At 51.6% G+C, this 14,484-nt stretch overlaps 1 protein-coding gene across 3 annotated transcripts in view; it reads left to right on the plus strand.

The window, feature by feature from the left end:
- ATG16L1 (autophagy related 16 like 1) overlaps positions 1–5,480 on the plus strand; it is a 36,300-nt gene extending 30,820 nt beyond the window's left edge. For all 3 annotated transcript variants that reach the window (XM_023259819.2, XM_023259820.1, XM_023259821.1), the window contains 5 exons: positions 271–376; positions 2,359–2,508; positions 2,650–2,697; positions 3,052–3,153; positions 3,935–5,480. In XM_023259819.2, coding sequence (XP_023115587.1) covers positions 271–376; positions 2,359–2,508; positions 2,650–2,697; positions 3,052–3,153; positions 3,935–4,028 — 500 coding nt within the window. In that variant the 3' untranslated portion in view covers positions 4,029–5,480. The remainder of the gene's footprint in view (positions 1–270; positions 377–2,358; positions 2,509–2,649; positions 2,698–3,051; positions 3,154–3,934) is intronic.
- The last annotated feature ends 9,004 nt before the right edge of the window (positions 5,481–14,484 follow it).

The raw sequence follows: 14,484 nt of genomic DNA on the forward strand, positions 1-14,484 counted from the left end.
TGAGGAAATCAGTCTCTCTGAATATATGTACGATTAGACGTTAACCGCGAGGTGTTTGTTTCCACCCGAAAGCCTGCGTTTAGTGTGATACAGTTTGAATTGCAAGTCCGGTTTCATACTCAGAGTGGCGTTGAGGTAGTGACAGCTTTTCACGTTTGAGATTTTGTTTAAATGAGGAGCTCTGGCTAGCTGGGGCGAGAGGGCAGCGCTGCTGTGCGCACGGCCACCGAGGGGCCGCTGCCTGATCACTAACGTATGGTTTTCCTACAGGCATAAAGACCGTGTTTGCAGGATCCAGCTGCAACGATATCGTCTGCACAGAGCAGTGTGTGATGAGTGGACACTTCGACAAGAAAATTCGTTTCTGGGACATCCGGTATAAAACCCGGGAGCTCGGTGGAGGCGGCTGAGGGGAGGGTCTGTCTGTGGTGGAACTCTGGTGATGTTTTGTGTCTGGGTTGTGTTTTTTCAAGTCCCTGGAAGTGGCAGAAATGAGCTCCGAGTGCACACTTACCGTAATAGTTCCATAATTCTTTACCCTGAGGCAGACCGTTGCGTTCAGCGGTCACTTACGAGCGAGCCCTGTGCACTCACTGGGCCCTTTACCAAGTGCCGCGTAAGCGAAGACGGACAGCTCGGTGGTTTAAAGCTGACACGCAAGCCTGCAGTGTTCTGAAGTAGAGCTGGGCACCTCTGTCCAAGGATGTGAGAAAACACCGGTCAGGATGAGTCTGGAGCAGTGAGCAGGCGTCACATGGCAGAAAAGCTCACTGACAGACTCTCCAGACAGGACAGCGGGACGGCCTGGTGTGGCTGAGACGGCAGATCGGGCTGTGGGCAGACAGGACCAGCAGGTGGTGGGTTGGGAGCAGATCAGTGTTTGTAAATGACTTGACCCTCTGAGCCATCGAGTGTTTAAGGGAGGACTGCTCCTCATGCGCACGAGTGAACGGACGGTGCTAGTGCTGTCTGGACGGTGTCCTGGGAACGGGGACCTCCTCCAGCAGCGTGGGAGGCAGGTGGGGGAGTGGATTTGAGGGAGAATCTGCATTTGGGGGGTGAGGAAGGGGAGAGTTGAAGCCACGCGGGGAACAATCGACAGATGCCGTGTTCAGATAAGGACGTGACGTTTGTGCTTTCCAAGGGACATTGGGTAAACCGAAGCAGAATTTTTGGGAAACAAGTCCTCGCGGGAGGACTCCAAACACGTGAGGACAGAGTTACTCAGCGGTGGCCCGTGAAACAGGAGACCGCGTTTTAGGGAGCCACCGAGGCAGGGTGGTCACAGATGGGGAGGGAGCCGGAGGGTCCTGTTGTTGGGCCACGGGTGGGGGAGCAGAGGAGTCTGAGGGCGAGGGGAGTCCGGTGGGACGAGGCCGGTAGGTTAGGAGGGAGGTCGCTACTGGTCCCAGTGAATGCAGGACAGTTGTGGAGGGGGGGGACGAGGAGCCTGTGCTTCTAGATGATGCTTAGGAAGGCCTGGTGTGAAGCTGGCACCTCCTGGGCAGCCCTTCCAAGTTGTATTCATACCCCTGGTTAGCCTCTTTGAACCTGAAACATGGCGTGTTAGTGTCGAACTGGGTATTGGGAATCTCCTGGTCCACCCGTTGATTGGACAGGTGAAGACAGACCCTGAGGTGCAGGGAAGGGCGTCGGCTTGCCTCCAGCCACATGTTTAGCGACGATGAGATCAACACTGTTACTTAGCGTGGGTTTGGGGTAGGACATCATTTCATTGAAAGCTTACGCCAAAGTGACTACAGAAGGGTCCACACCTCCTTTGGCTGTATCACCCGACAGGGCCTTGCAGGATTGCCGTTCACAGCCCTGGCCGGGGACTCCGCCCTGGAGTCCAGCTCCACACCTGGAATCACGCAGCCGGACTTGGGGGTCCCGGAGCCGAACTTTGTAAGGCAGGGAGCCCGGGAGAGGCCACACATGCGTCCACGCACAGTATAGCATCCCGGACCCACCAGAGCAAGTTTCTGAGCCCTTGGGTTCGGCAAAGTGTTATCACTGAAAGAGCCTTAAATACATGGTAGCTCTGCTCGGTTTGTGCCGATCCGGAGCTCTGATTGGCACTCACATCATCCCCCAAATGAGCAAGGAAACGAGTTCTTCCCAGATTCAGAGTTCTGGTACTTAAAATATCACTGTAGAATTTACTAACAGAAAAAATAACAAAAGCAGCCACTGAGGCGATTTCTGTAAGGTTGGAACACATTCGCTGTACTCTTACCGCGGTCCAGTCGAATTATCTTCTCCCCACTTCTCCGTGGAGCACGGCATCCTGGTGAAAATGGGCAAGTTCTGACACTTCTGTGTCCCGTTTTCTCAGACTTCCCTTCCCTTTTGTAGATCGGAGAGCATCGTCCGGGAGATGGAGCTGCTGGGCAAGGTCACTGCCCTGGACTTAAACCCGGAGAGAACCGAACTCCTCAGCTGCTCTCGCGATGATCTTCTAAAAATCATCGATCTTCGAGTAAACGCTGTCAGACAGACGTTTAGGTAACTGGACCCGTTGGTTTGGGTTACATTTGAATCTTGCCAGTTTCCTGGGGGGGTCACGTGAACACCAGAGGCCCTGGCCCTGCTCCTAAGTCCCGAGTGCGGTGAGCTCTTGGGGTAACAGTGCTTTGTTGGTTGCAGCGCCCCTGGGTTCAAGTGCGGCTCTGATTGGACCAGAGTTGTGTTCAGGTGAGTGGTGGCGCTCCTCCCGCCTCGACCCTCGTCCCACCCCCCCACCCAATGCATCCCCAGGGGGCCTTTGCACACCCTCTCACCCTGAGGGAGTGTCCAAGAGTGACCTGTATGTAAGCTCATCACTAGGGGTCATTATCACCATCTCCTTCCTTTCTGGTGTCCTAAGAACTGTTTGAAGGCTTCCGGGGAGGGTGGGCGACTCCCCGGGACAGCGCCGGGCAGGCTCTCTGGATGGAGAAGGGCAGCCCCTTTGCCTAGCTCTGGCTCTGCCTGTGTGGCGCTTCTCCCGCAGGACGCCGAATCGGGGGTGGGCGGTTGACACCTTATCTGGTCTTCCGTGTTCTCCAGCCCTGACGGTGGTTACGTGGCAGCGGGCTCGGCTGAGGGCTCCCTCTACGTCTGGAGCGTGCTCTCGGGGAAAGTGGAGAAGGTCCTTTCAAAGCAGCATGGGTAAGGTGAACCCTCTTAACCCCCTGCGGTCGTAAGCAGGTCCTGTGACTTCATCCTAGGGGTCCTTTCCTCTTCGGGCACGGACCTGAGTCAGCCCTGTGAGGGCAGCGTGCGCTCGCTCGCACGCTGTGCCGCGAGCTGGGTCGGTGGAGAGAAGCTGGGGCCATTTGTGCAGTACAGCGGAGGGCGGCGTTCTGCTTATTGGTGTCACGGGCTGTTTCAGTTAGAGCCATTCGAGTAGTGGCTGCCGGAGAGAGGTTGGGGCGACAGTCTGCCTTCCTCATTAACTGGCCCCTCCTCTCCGCCTCTCCTCCCTTCTCAGCCCCTTTGCACGGGAAACTGACTGCTTGTAAACACTGATTTTCGCGTGCTATTTTTCAGTCTTCCCCCGGCCTCCTTTATGTCTTAGCTTTGTTCTCCCCCCAAGCTCGCTGCTAGTGAGACACCGGGCTTTCCTCCGTCACCACCTCTCTCCGCCCCCAAGAGCAGTGGCCACTGCCCGCCCCTCAGCCCCCTGAGGCTCTCGTCTGAGGGTACGAGCTGCCCCCTTGGGGTAGTAGCCTTGATACGGCCTGGCTCCTTTCATTCCTAAACCGCTTCCGAAAATACAACGCAGGGTTCCTTCGGGTTTTTTGGCACGTTAGTAAGGGCCTGCCTGTGAGTGGGAGCAATACTGCCAAGTAAACCAGGCCCTGGACAAGGCCTTGCTCCCTGAACGTGAAGGGGACCTAGTGTTCAGTTCACCGAGATCTCACACATGTTCCGACCTCTCCCTTTGAAGCTCGTCCATCAATGCAGTGGCGTGGTCCCCCTCCGGCTCCCACGTGGTCAGTGTGGACAAAGGAAGCAGAGCTGTGCTGTGGTCAGAATATTGACGGCACCTCCTCGAGAGAGAGCAGAGCCGAAGCCGGAGACGCACACAGGCTCCCGCAGCTCTGTCCTGGCGGGGGGGGTGTTGGGTGTAGCTTTGACCGCCAGTGGAGAGCCCGAGCCACGTGGCGCAGTGGCTTCCTTTGCACGGGATTTCCGAGGATATGGGCTGAGGTCTCTACGGCCTGAAGGAATAACAGTGCGAGAACCTGACCCTGTAGTCACTTAGCAGAGGTGCGGGTTCTTGCCCTGATTCGGTGGGAAACACTACTGGCTCTGATCTTCCATACCTCAGTGGGGAGAGCGGGGACACCTACCGGTTTCCTCGCAGGCCGGCAGTGCCGGGAACACCCCACACGCCTGGGGTCGGTTCTCCCTCCAGGCTTTCTCCCGACCTTCTACGGTTGGTTCTGGCCGAATGCATGTCCTGTCACCCTGGGGTCATTTTCCTGGTGAACTCGCTTTAATCATTGGATTAACAGAAACCCAAACAGGATTACCCCTGTCCTCGGCTGCGGGGGCTGCCCTGATTTCTGAGGAGACAGGACTGTGGTCCCTCCCCGTTGGTCTGTGTCATTATTACGAGGCTCTCACTCTGATCTCATCTGATTACTGTTGGAATTTCCTTAGCTCTCCCAAACTGTTCTTAGAAAGCCTCTGTTCTTCAAAGCTTCGAGCGTCCTTTCTCCCCAACAGTGCTATATACTAATTTCTCAGTCAAGAGAGAAATCCCAACTTGGTTAAAAAATACTTTTTGGAGGCGGGAGAGGAAGGGTGCAAACCTTCTTCCAGGAAAGTTTGCTGCAGGGGCAGAGTGTATTCCTGTGTCCGTCTGTAGACTCCCAGAAAGTGGGTGCACGCCACCTTCCGGGGTGCCTCGCTTCTACCCGCGGGTGACGAGGGATTGGAGGCCTCGAATGTATTCGCCTGGAGCTGGTAGTTCCAGGTCACTGCCCTTTTGCCAAGCCTACGTGCAATAGCCCCTCGGTGCTTTAGTGCGAGAAGCCCATTCCAAGAAGCATGGGAATGTCATCTTTAGGTTTCAGGAGTTATGAGCAAGGCCGGGGGCAACTGGCCTGTGGCTTTCTTTTTTGTTTGTTTGTTTGTTTGTTTTTTTTACACATTTATCCTTACCATTTTACCTGTGTATATCATTTTAGTTTTTGAGTGACTGAAACACCAATACTTTTATCACCTTTTAATTTGCACTTTATATTTTTCCTTCTGCACTTGTTCTCTGGACAGCTGTGGGTGACGAGAGCTGGAGCTGGGTGAGGAAGGGGGCCGCCGCCGTCCTCCCTCTTTCCCCGGCCCTCCTCCCCCCATTTCAGCTTGCTCCAAGAGCTCAAGGGGAGGTGGAATTCATAGGCCAGGGCGCAGCTGTTATTTATTTAATTATGTTGCCCAACAGAACTTGATTGTAAATAAAAAAAGAAATCTGTTCTATACTTTTCAAACTCTGTGTCTCTTGGTGGTTATTTTATTCTCTTCTGTCCTGAAGAGAAAAAGCTGTTTCTTTTATCTCTTTTCCTGGTGTTTGTTCATTTGTAAATAACAGCTAGTATTCTTCTGGAATCTCTCCTTGTCATCCAGCATTTAAGCCCAAATTGCCACTGCCTGAAAACCAGCATTCCGGTTTCACGTCACATGTGAGTCTTAACCCGACAAAAGGTCTCCTGCATCTGGGCATCTGTCCTTCCGAGAGCCCAGCGCGCCGACGAAACTCCTGCCGTCAGCTCAGTGCTGTGGCAGATGTGAGCCTCCAAGTTCCTCACCGGAGACCTTGCCTGTAGGATTGGCGATGAGCTATACCTGTCTCCTGTTGGTCTCTGGCCTCTTCTTTGCTGAAGGGGCATGAGTTACCTCACAGAGGAGTGATTTGTTCCTGGGCACTCTGGTCTCTAGCAAGCAGCCTAGTGCTAGGACGAGTCCTGACGTTCCGGAACCCTCCCTGAGAGACCGCTGTCCGGTCCGCTTACCGCTGCATTTACTGAGGGGCCTGCCAAAGTCCATTTAGCCCAGCAGCTGGGCTTGGGATTCCATCACGATCTGAAGTCTCAGAGGCAGCCGGCAGCCTCCAAAGAGCTGAGAGAGCCCTTTGTAGCTCTTTGTACTCATTTTCTTTTTTTTTTTTAATTTTTTTTCAACGTTTATTTATTTGTGGGACAAAGAGAGACAGAGCATGAACGGGGGAGGGGCAGAGAGAGAGGGAGACACAGAATCGGAAACAGGCTCCAGGCTCTGAGCCATCAGCCCAGAGTCTGACGTGGGGCTCGAACTCCCGGACCGCGAGATCGTGACCTGGCTGCAGTCGGACGCTTAACCGACTGCGCCACCCAGGTGCCCCTGTACTCACTTTCAAGGAGGTGAGTCATTCTCAGAAGAGGCCTCAAGTAAGCATTGCAGTAGCCTCCGGTTATCCTGTTTTCTTTGAACTTGCAGGGAAGCTTGGCTGCTCTCTACTTTGAACAGAGATGCTTCAGTTTGGGGTCCGTCCACACTGTGAAGCTCTCTTCGGGTCCCTTGACTGCCAGGGCTGAGCTGTTCAGTGTGCGGGCACCCACTGCAGTGGAATAGGATTTGCACCCAGTTCACAGTCCTGATGCTCCCATCTGTCAGATCTGGGGCCCTGCCCCACTGCTGCTACTTCTGCTGGCAGGGGTGTGGGGTGGGCGCAGTTTTCCCGTTTCCCAGGTGAGTCTGGGTGGTCGGAGCTGGTACGCTCCTGTGGCAGCGGTGTCAGCTTTGACCTGGACATTAACATATCTCAGAAGTTGATTGTTTTGACATATTTTTTAGATGAACTTCTGTTCCGTAGGTCGTTTCCCCAAATAGTGTGATAAATCAAGCTCGGTGCCTTACTCGTAAAGCACATACTGTGTACACGCTAGTCTTTGTCCTAGAAATCTTGCAAAGCCCCTCTGCGTCTTTCACCTTTCACGTCGTGGCTCACAGGTTTTGTATGGATGCCGGCGTGAGTGGGCGAAGCTGCTCTCAGCTGGGAGGGGCCTGCCTGTCCCCAGGGGTGAGCTGCTTGGGAAGTTCCACATTGCTGAGTGTACCAGGGTCTTCACATGCGTAGCACGACCGTGCTCTTAGAGAACTGGACGTTTTGAAAGGTGCACTTGAAACTCCTCACCCTTGTGGGCACCGGGAGAGAGAGCAGCCATGATGAAACGCCCCACACACGAAACCACAAACGTTTCTGGATTTCTGCGAGATCTTGGGTGGTCATCAGGAGCCTGTGGCTCTCAGATTCTGTGATCTCCCAACCGCATCCCGTGTCCCAAGTCGGGGCGTTTCACAGCTTGGCAAGAAGCTGTTCTAGGGTCCTGACCCCTAGTGGGCGCCATTGCCTGCAACCTGCCTGCTCCTCCAGGCCCGCGGGCTCGGCCCCAGGCTGGCCGAGTTGATGCCTTTACTCCACTACGTCTCTCCTCTTGTGCCCTACTGTAATTCCCACTCGCTAGAAATCCCAAATTTGCAAGCCAATAATAAACTTTGGAAATCTTGAGTTAAGTGAAATGTACCTATTTCTTAGAAAATGGAGGGAAATTGGTGCGATCCAGTAAGATTGGTCTCTGATCAAAAAAATTATTCTTAACCTGCTTTATCTCGGCAAAATTTGATTTTCGTACCTCAGGAAGCTCTGGCTTTCATAGCACAGCCCTACTGGTTTCTGTCTGTGCCTCCCAACCCCTCCCTGTCTTCCTTCCAGATACTTTTTCCATACTGTTTGTGCTCTAGCTGGGCTGTGCGCCTCGAACACTCCCCGTCTCTCTCAATTCTGCCCAGGACTATGCGGCCCTCATCTAGCCCTGACTGACTGGCACAGGGCACAGTGAAGACACCCACATTCGGGTGGATCCAGAACCTGATGAGGCTAGAAGAAGTCCCGGTGCCCCTCCCCTTGCCCGTCCCCCCACTCCCCACCCCCCGCCCCCGCAGCTTTGCCGGAATATTTGACAGCAAACTTAAAGCATGTCATTTTCCCCATAAATCAGCATGCATCATCCCAAGCTAACCAGGACACTGTGCCATAAGTTACACCTCGTAGAATTAACGGGAACTCCGTGTCCCTGACTATCCAATCTATATTTGAATTTTCCTGATTGTTTCAACAATGGGTTTCTTATGATTGGCTTGTTTGGATCAGGATCCAGTTAGCTTTCACTACATAACAAACTACCTTAAAAAGTAATGGCCTGAAGCAACCATTATTTCTTCCGATTCTGTGAGAAGGCTGGGCTGGCCCAGTTGAGGATGAATAGTAGAGGGTGGCCTCACGTCTGGCGGGCAGCTAGGAGAACACGGATGACGCACCAAGCATGCGTGCGTCAGTGTGCAAGCACTTGTCACTCTGCCTGGGTCGCCTTTGTCACATCCCATTGGCCAGAGCAGATGGCACAGGCATCTGCCTGAGTGTGGGGCGCCGCATGGGGACAGGAAAGGGAATTAATTGTCCACAGTAAGGCCACATTCTGTTCTCCTCTTCGCTCTTTTTTATTCTAGAACAGTATCTGTTGCAGACTTCTTTCTATGCCGCATGCTGGATTTGGTTGACTTTGCTCATAGAGGCAGTACGTGTGTCCCACGTGGGAACAAGCAGCCCTGCATGTCGCTGTGTCCCAGGCTTCTGTGGATTTGCTCTGGCCCTAGATGTGGAGAGGAGAGCAGGTGAATTTGGGCTCTGGGCTTCCTTCTCCCAGAGAAACAGACCTAGGAAACCACAGTTATGCTTGTAAGTCAGGCCAGGCAGCACGCAGGCTGGACACAGTCTGGTTTCTGGTCGGGAATCAGAAGTGTGTTGATCCCTAGAGGACACGCCCAGATGGTTCCAAGAGCCTGTGAGTAAAGTCTCAGGAGCAGCCGTATCCTGGACCCCCAGGCAGTGCTTAGCACAGTGGGCACTTGGTCACGTTTTTATTTAGTAGGATTGAGTCAGCAAAAAGCAAACCAGACAGCCCCCAAAGGGGGGTCAAAGGGACAAGAGAGGAGGAGGGATGGAGAGTAGTTAAAATCTAGGAATAAACCACAGAGGAAGTGGAAGTGTTGTGTAGAAGCTGTTGTGTGCATGTAGGTGTAGGTTTGGGGTCACAGTGCAAAATGTGTACTGTTTTTAGATGTATTGAAATTCACATAAAATGAGCCATTTTAAAGCAGATTCACACTGGACAACCACCACCCCTATCTAATTCCAACCAAAAAAAGGGGCATTTTTGAAACCAGGTTCGTGTCTTTTTTCCAAACTCTTTTGATCTAGAGCAGTTGATCTACCTGAAGAAAAGTGTGCGCCCTTGTCTTAGCTCAGGTTGCTTTAAGGAAACACCACAGACCAGCTCAGACAGCTCAGGCAACAGATACTCCTTTCTTCCACTTCTGGAGGCGGGAAGTCTGAGGGCAAGGCACCGACAAGGTGGGTTCCGTCCTGCAGCCTTAGCTTGCAGGTCACTGCCGTGCACCGCGTGCTCGCCTGACTTCCTGCTGCACTTGCAGAGTGGAGAGTGGGTGTCTCTTACAAGAATGCTAATCCTATCAGATCAGGGCCCCACCCTCATGGCCTCATCCAACCCTGATCACCTCCCAGCGCCCCATCACACAGGGTGGGGGGGTGGACACAAACTCAATCCATAACAATACTCCCCTCGGAAAGGCATCTTCCTCCGTGCAATCCGTGTCACGAGGAAGCTGCTCAGTTTGTGGTTGGCTCCAAAATCTTGTGTTGAGGCAGCTTCGTGACCCCTGAAGGACCCTCTGGTATTGGGACCCACGTGGCGTGGTCAGGGTGAAGAAGCCCCCGAGGCACATGTCATTGGCCTCTCGTGGGAGAGGACAAAGGGAAGTGTTGGCCAGGATCCCCCTGCCTCCACTCTGCACGGGACTCTCCTTCTATAGGACTCACCTGCACATTCGATGCATCTCCCCAACTCTGCAAGTCAGGAGTCTGTAGGTGGCAGGCCGAGGCCCAGCTACCTCCCCAAGGTCGCAGTGGACCCATCCGTAGGCCACAGAGCCCAGGACTCCAGTCTGGGGCTGTTTGTACCACATGTCTCCTTTACATGGAAACCTGGAGCACCAGGTACCATTCCCTACATGACGCCTCAGCACGGACATTCGAAGTCTGCGTAAGGGTGGGCCCCTGGCATGGTGAGAGGGTTTCGATGCCCATGAGGAATGACCATCTGTGTCCTGATCATGAAAGAGTCACACGTAGAAGATACTGGATTAACTTGCAACAATGAAGAGAGGTGGAAGGGAAGCTGAGTCCTTCCTAACAATTTCCCCATGGGTCACACACAGTTTGAAAGAAAGGTGGTAATGATTTCCCCATCCCTGGAAGCATTCAGCCACTTCTTATTGTGGATATAGAGTAGAACCAAGCTAGGAGTGGAGTGTGGCCTACATCCTTTTTTTTTTTTTTTTTTAATTTATTTTGAGAGAGAGCAAGCAGGGGAGGGGCGGAGAGAGAGGGGGTGAGAGAATCCCAAGCAGGCTCCGCACTGTCAGCACAGAGGCTGATGCAAGGCTTGAACTGATGAACCACGAGATCATGACCTGAGCCAAAACCAAGAGTCGGACGTTCAACCGACTGAACCACCCAGGTGCCCCTGGACTACGTTCTTTTCCGAGGTGTCTGCCCAAACCCACAGGATTCCATTTATGGTTTCAGATGCTCTAAACCAGCCTGACCTAGAGCAGCTGTCTGTTCTTTAGGTCAGTTGACCAAGAGGTGCATGTTGGAATTAAGGTGGCTTTTAAAAGCTCTTGATTCCCTGGCAGTCTTCGTAAATACAGTAGACCCCAGTCTTCTCGGGTCCTCTCTGCCTCGGTGAAACCAAGGCAATGAGGACACAAGGTTTTCATGTTGTAGTTGACGTTTAGCGGAGTATGCCAATGTTCCTTGCACATGTGCCCTCGTAAAACCCTAACACGATAACCTAGCCCCAAAGCCCATAAGCTTCTTAAGCTGAACATCCCCAGCCTGGTGCTGCGTCTGGTACTGGGAGGGGAAGCCCAGGGCTTGTAGCTTCGTGGCACCGGATGCCGACTCCAGAGAAGCTGGCATTGCTGTCGCCAGTGGTTCCCAGACGGCGAGCGTTCAAAGAGCAGTCAGTTTCCAAAATAACTAGAGAAAGGTTGACAACTTTTTCTTGGGGCCAAGTAAGGATGTTTTTTTTCTGAACTTCCATCTACTCTAATCTTTATTTTATAAGAGAGAGGACATTTTGTTCTTACGCTTAGCAGCTGCATTCTGAAACATTTATGAGTAAAGTGTCATGATGTCTGCAGTTTACTTTCAAAGGGTTCCAAAGGAACAAGGAATAGACAGGTGGAGCACACACAGGGAAGTGTTCGTTGTCAAAGCCCAGCGTTGACTGTGTGGGTGTCGCTTGTATTATTCCAGCCTTTCCCTACATTCTAAACAATAGATTTCAGAAAACGCAAAACTCACGTCAGATCAGTGGTTGCCGGGGACTGGGGAGGTTGGTGGAGAAGTTGATTGAAATAGGGGCCAGGGAACTTTTGGGGGTGATGGCAATGTTCTGTCTTGACCATAGTGGTAGTTAAGCTCCTCAAACAGCACACTTTAAAATGGGAAGATTTGGGGCAACTGGGTGGCTCAGTCGGTTAAGCGTCCAACTTTGGCTCAGGTCATGATCTCGTGGTTTGTGGGTTCAAGCCCTGCATTGGGCTCTGTGCTGACAGCTCAGAGCCTGGAGCCTGCTTCAGATTCTGTGTGTGTCTCTCTCTCTGCCCTTCCTCAGCTCGTGCTGTCTCTCTCTGTCTCTCAAAAATGAACAAACATTAAGAAAAAAGTTTTTTTAATGGGCAGATTTACTTGTGTGTAAAGAATACCTCAATAAAGAGAGAGAGAAAAAGGACATTTTAATATCCAAAAGCTGAGAACTTCATAACCTTAGGATAATTTACATTGAATGCCTTTGGCTCTGTGACAAAACTTACAACAGCGCCCTTCTTTTTCTCATTTTTCTGCCAAGCAGAGAAAAATTCATCACAGACCAGAGGCTGGGAACGACTACCAGAGACTCCATTTCCCAAAAAATGAGGCCTGGTATCCGGCCCACCCCCAGTTTTTCCCACCTGCCAGGCGTTGGCAGGTCAGCAACTGAAGTCTGCCGATCTGCACCCTCCCAGCAGCCTGGTGCTAAGAGAATGGGCGTCCCAAGAGCACCCACAGCTGCAGGAGGGTCCCAGGTGCTGCGGCCACCGCTCAGGGCAGCCCTTCTGATGCAGACGCTAAAAGAAGCACCCTGGTCATTTGCCTTTCTCTTATGTGCGTGGTTTTTTGTTTTGTGTTTTTTTAAATTTTTTTTTTTTTTTTTACGTTTATTTATTTTTGAGACAGAGCATGAACAGGGGCGGGGCAGAGAGAGAGAGGGAGACACAGAATCTGAAACAGGCTCCAGGCTCTGAGCTGTCAGCACAGAGCCTGACGCGGGGCTCGAACTCACAGACTGCGAGATCATGACCTGAGCCAAAGTCAGACGCTTAACCAACCAAGCCACCCAGGCGCCCCTATGTGCGTGTTTTTAAGGGGAAAAAAAAATCAGAGATTCTTTTAAATTTATGACAGTGTTATATTTTAACCATTCCGCTATGGGAGAAGTAAATGACTCTTGGAGAAAAAATTTTTAAAATAGGTGAAACCTAACATACCCACCCCACAGAGACCACTGTTAGTTCCTTATACGTGTCCTTTCAGATTCTGCATATTAAACATGCATATGTGTGTATACACATATAGGTACAAGTTTGCATAGGTGCATAGGTGTGTGTTTGCAAGGTGTGATCATATTACGCATGCCATCCTATGATCTTCTTTGTGCAGTCACTAGCTCTCCCTTCTTATTCCAGATATTTCCGTCTTACCTGCCACCTAGACCATATCCAGATTTTCCCAGTAGACCCAAAATGTCCTGTAGATCCGGTTTTTCCCATTGGAGATATGCAGTCTGGGACCACACGTTGCATCTGAAGGTTGGGTCCCTTACGTTTTTTGATCTAGTACCTCCCTTTTCTGTGACATTGACTCATGAAAAGACATCAGCCACTTTTCCATTCATCTAGTCACTCTCTCGTGCCATCGAGCTCGTTCCTCTCTTCCCTGCATTTCTATAAACTAGAAGTGATGTCTGAAGGCTTAATGGATTCCAGTTAACCCAAGGTGACATGTGACATCTGGTTGGCATCATTGCCAATTCTGAGATTGACCATGGACCATGCCTGGTCCCCCCAGTACTGTGAGGCTTGCACCTTGTGATAAGCCCAGGATCCAAATGCCATCACTCTGGTGCTATAGGAGCAGCCATTTCCCCATCACCTCTTCACCCGAGGCCTTTGACTCCAATGAATAATTGTCTGAGTCAATCATTTCATCAGTATTTGATAGTAACTTTCACTATCATTCAGCCACGGTAAGGCCAACAGATCAGGAGACAACGGCCACTGAAAAGATAATCTGTTACAGTTCCCAAAAGGAGGGGACAGCCCATGCCACGTGGGGCCACATGGGGAAGCACCAGATTCCGTCGGGGCAGAGGGATGGAGGGGAAAACATGGGCAAGAGTCTCTGTGGTTTCCCCAGGAAAGAGCTGATGAGGCAAGATACGTGGGTTGAAGATTGGGAGAGTTTGAATAACTTCTTCCGGCTCTTTAGTGATGGGCTCTCTCCAGTGTCTGAATCCTGGTCTGGGGATAATTAGGGCAGGGCAGTAGTGGCTCAGTGTGAGAGCCTGACCAGGGAGGAAAGGAGGCCTCCAAGGTGTGTGGGCTCTGAACTGGTTACTTTGCGTATGAAAGGCTGTCTCTAGGAAAGGGCTAGCAGTCTCCAGGGACCGCAGAGCCCCAGATGTCAAGGCAAAAGAAATAACGGAAAATATGGGGCACCTGGCTTGCTCAGAAGAACAGGTGACTCTTGATCGAGGGGTTGTGAGGGGTTGTGAGTTTGAGCTCCACAATGACTGTAGAGATTACATACATACATACATACATACTAAAATGCAGAAAATCAAAAGGCATGGCTGGCTAATGGAATCAGAGTTTGTCAAATGATGTTTTTCTAATTCTGTCATTCCTTTTGCCAGCTACTGCTGGCATTCCTCTGGTTTAAAAAAAAAAAAAAAAACAATACAAAAAAAGGCTTTCCCCCTTAGAAATTTAAAAAGTTTCTGCCAGCTATTACACTGTTGCAATCCAGAGACTCATCGATGTGCTGCTTCAAGGCTAGTGAGATCCCTCTTCTAAGTGCTGGAGATGGGATAGGTAGTCGGAAGTCTCTATCCCCCCTGGAGCATGCATTCCAGGAACGATGGGGCTGGGGACAGACAGGAAAACAAGGCACACAGCTTCTCCTGTATGTGAGACAGTGATAAGTGACAAGAAAAATAATGCAGAGAAGGCTGCAAGTTCTGGGCGAGCTGGTACATTATAGGCTGTGGG

Source organism: Felis catus, chromosome C1 (genome assembly GCF_018350175.1).
Source record: "Felis catus isolate Fca126 chromosome C1, F.catus_Fca126_mat1.0, whole genome shotgun sequence".
NCBI classification, from domain to species: domain Eukaryota; kingdom Metazoa; phylum Chordata; class Mammalia; order Carnivora; family Felidae; genus Felis; species Felis catus.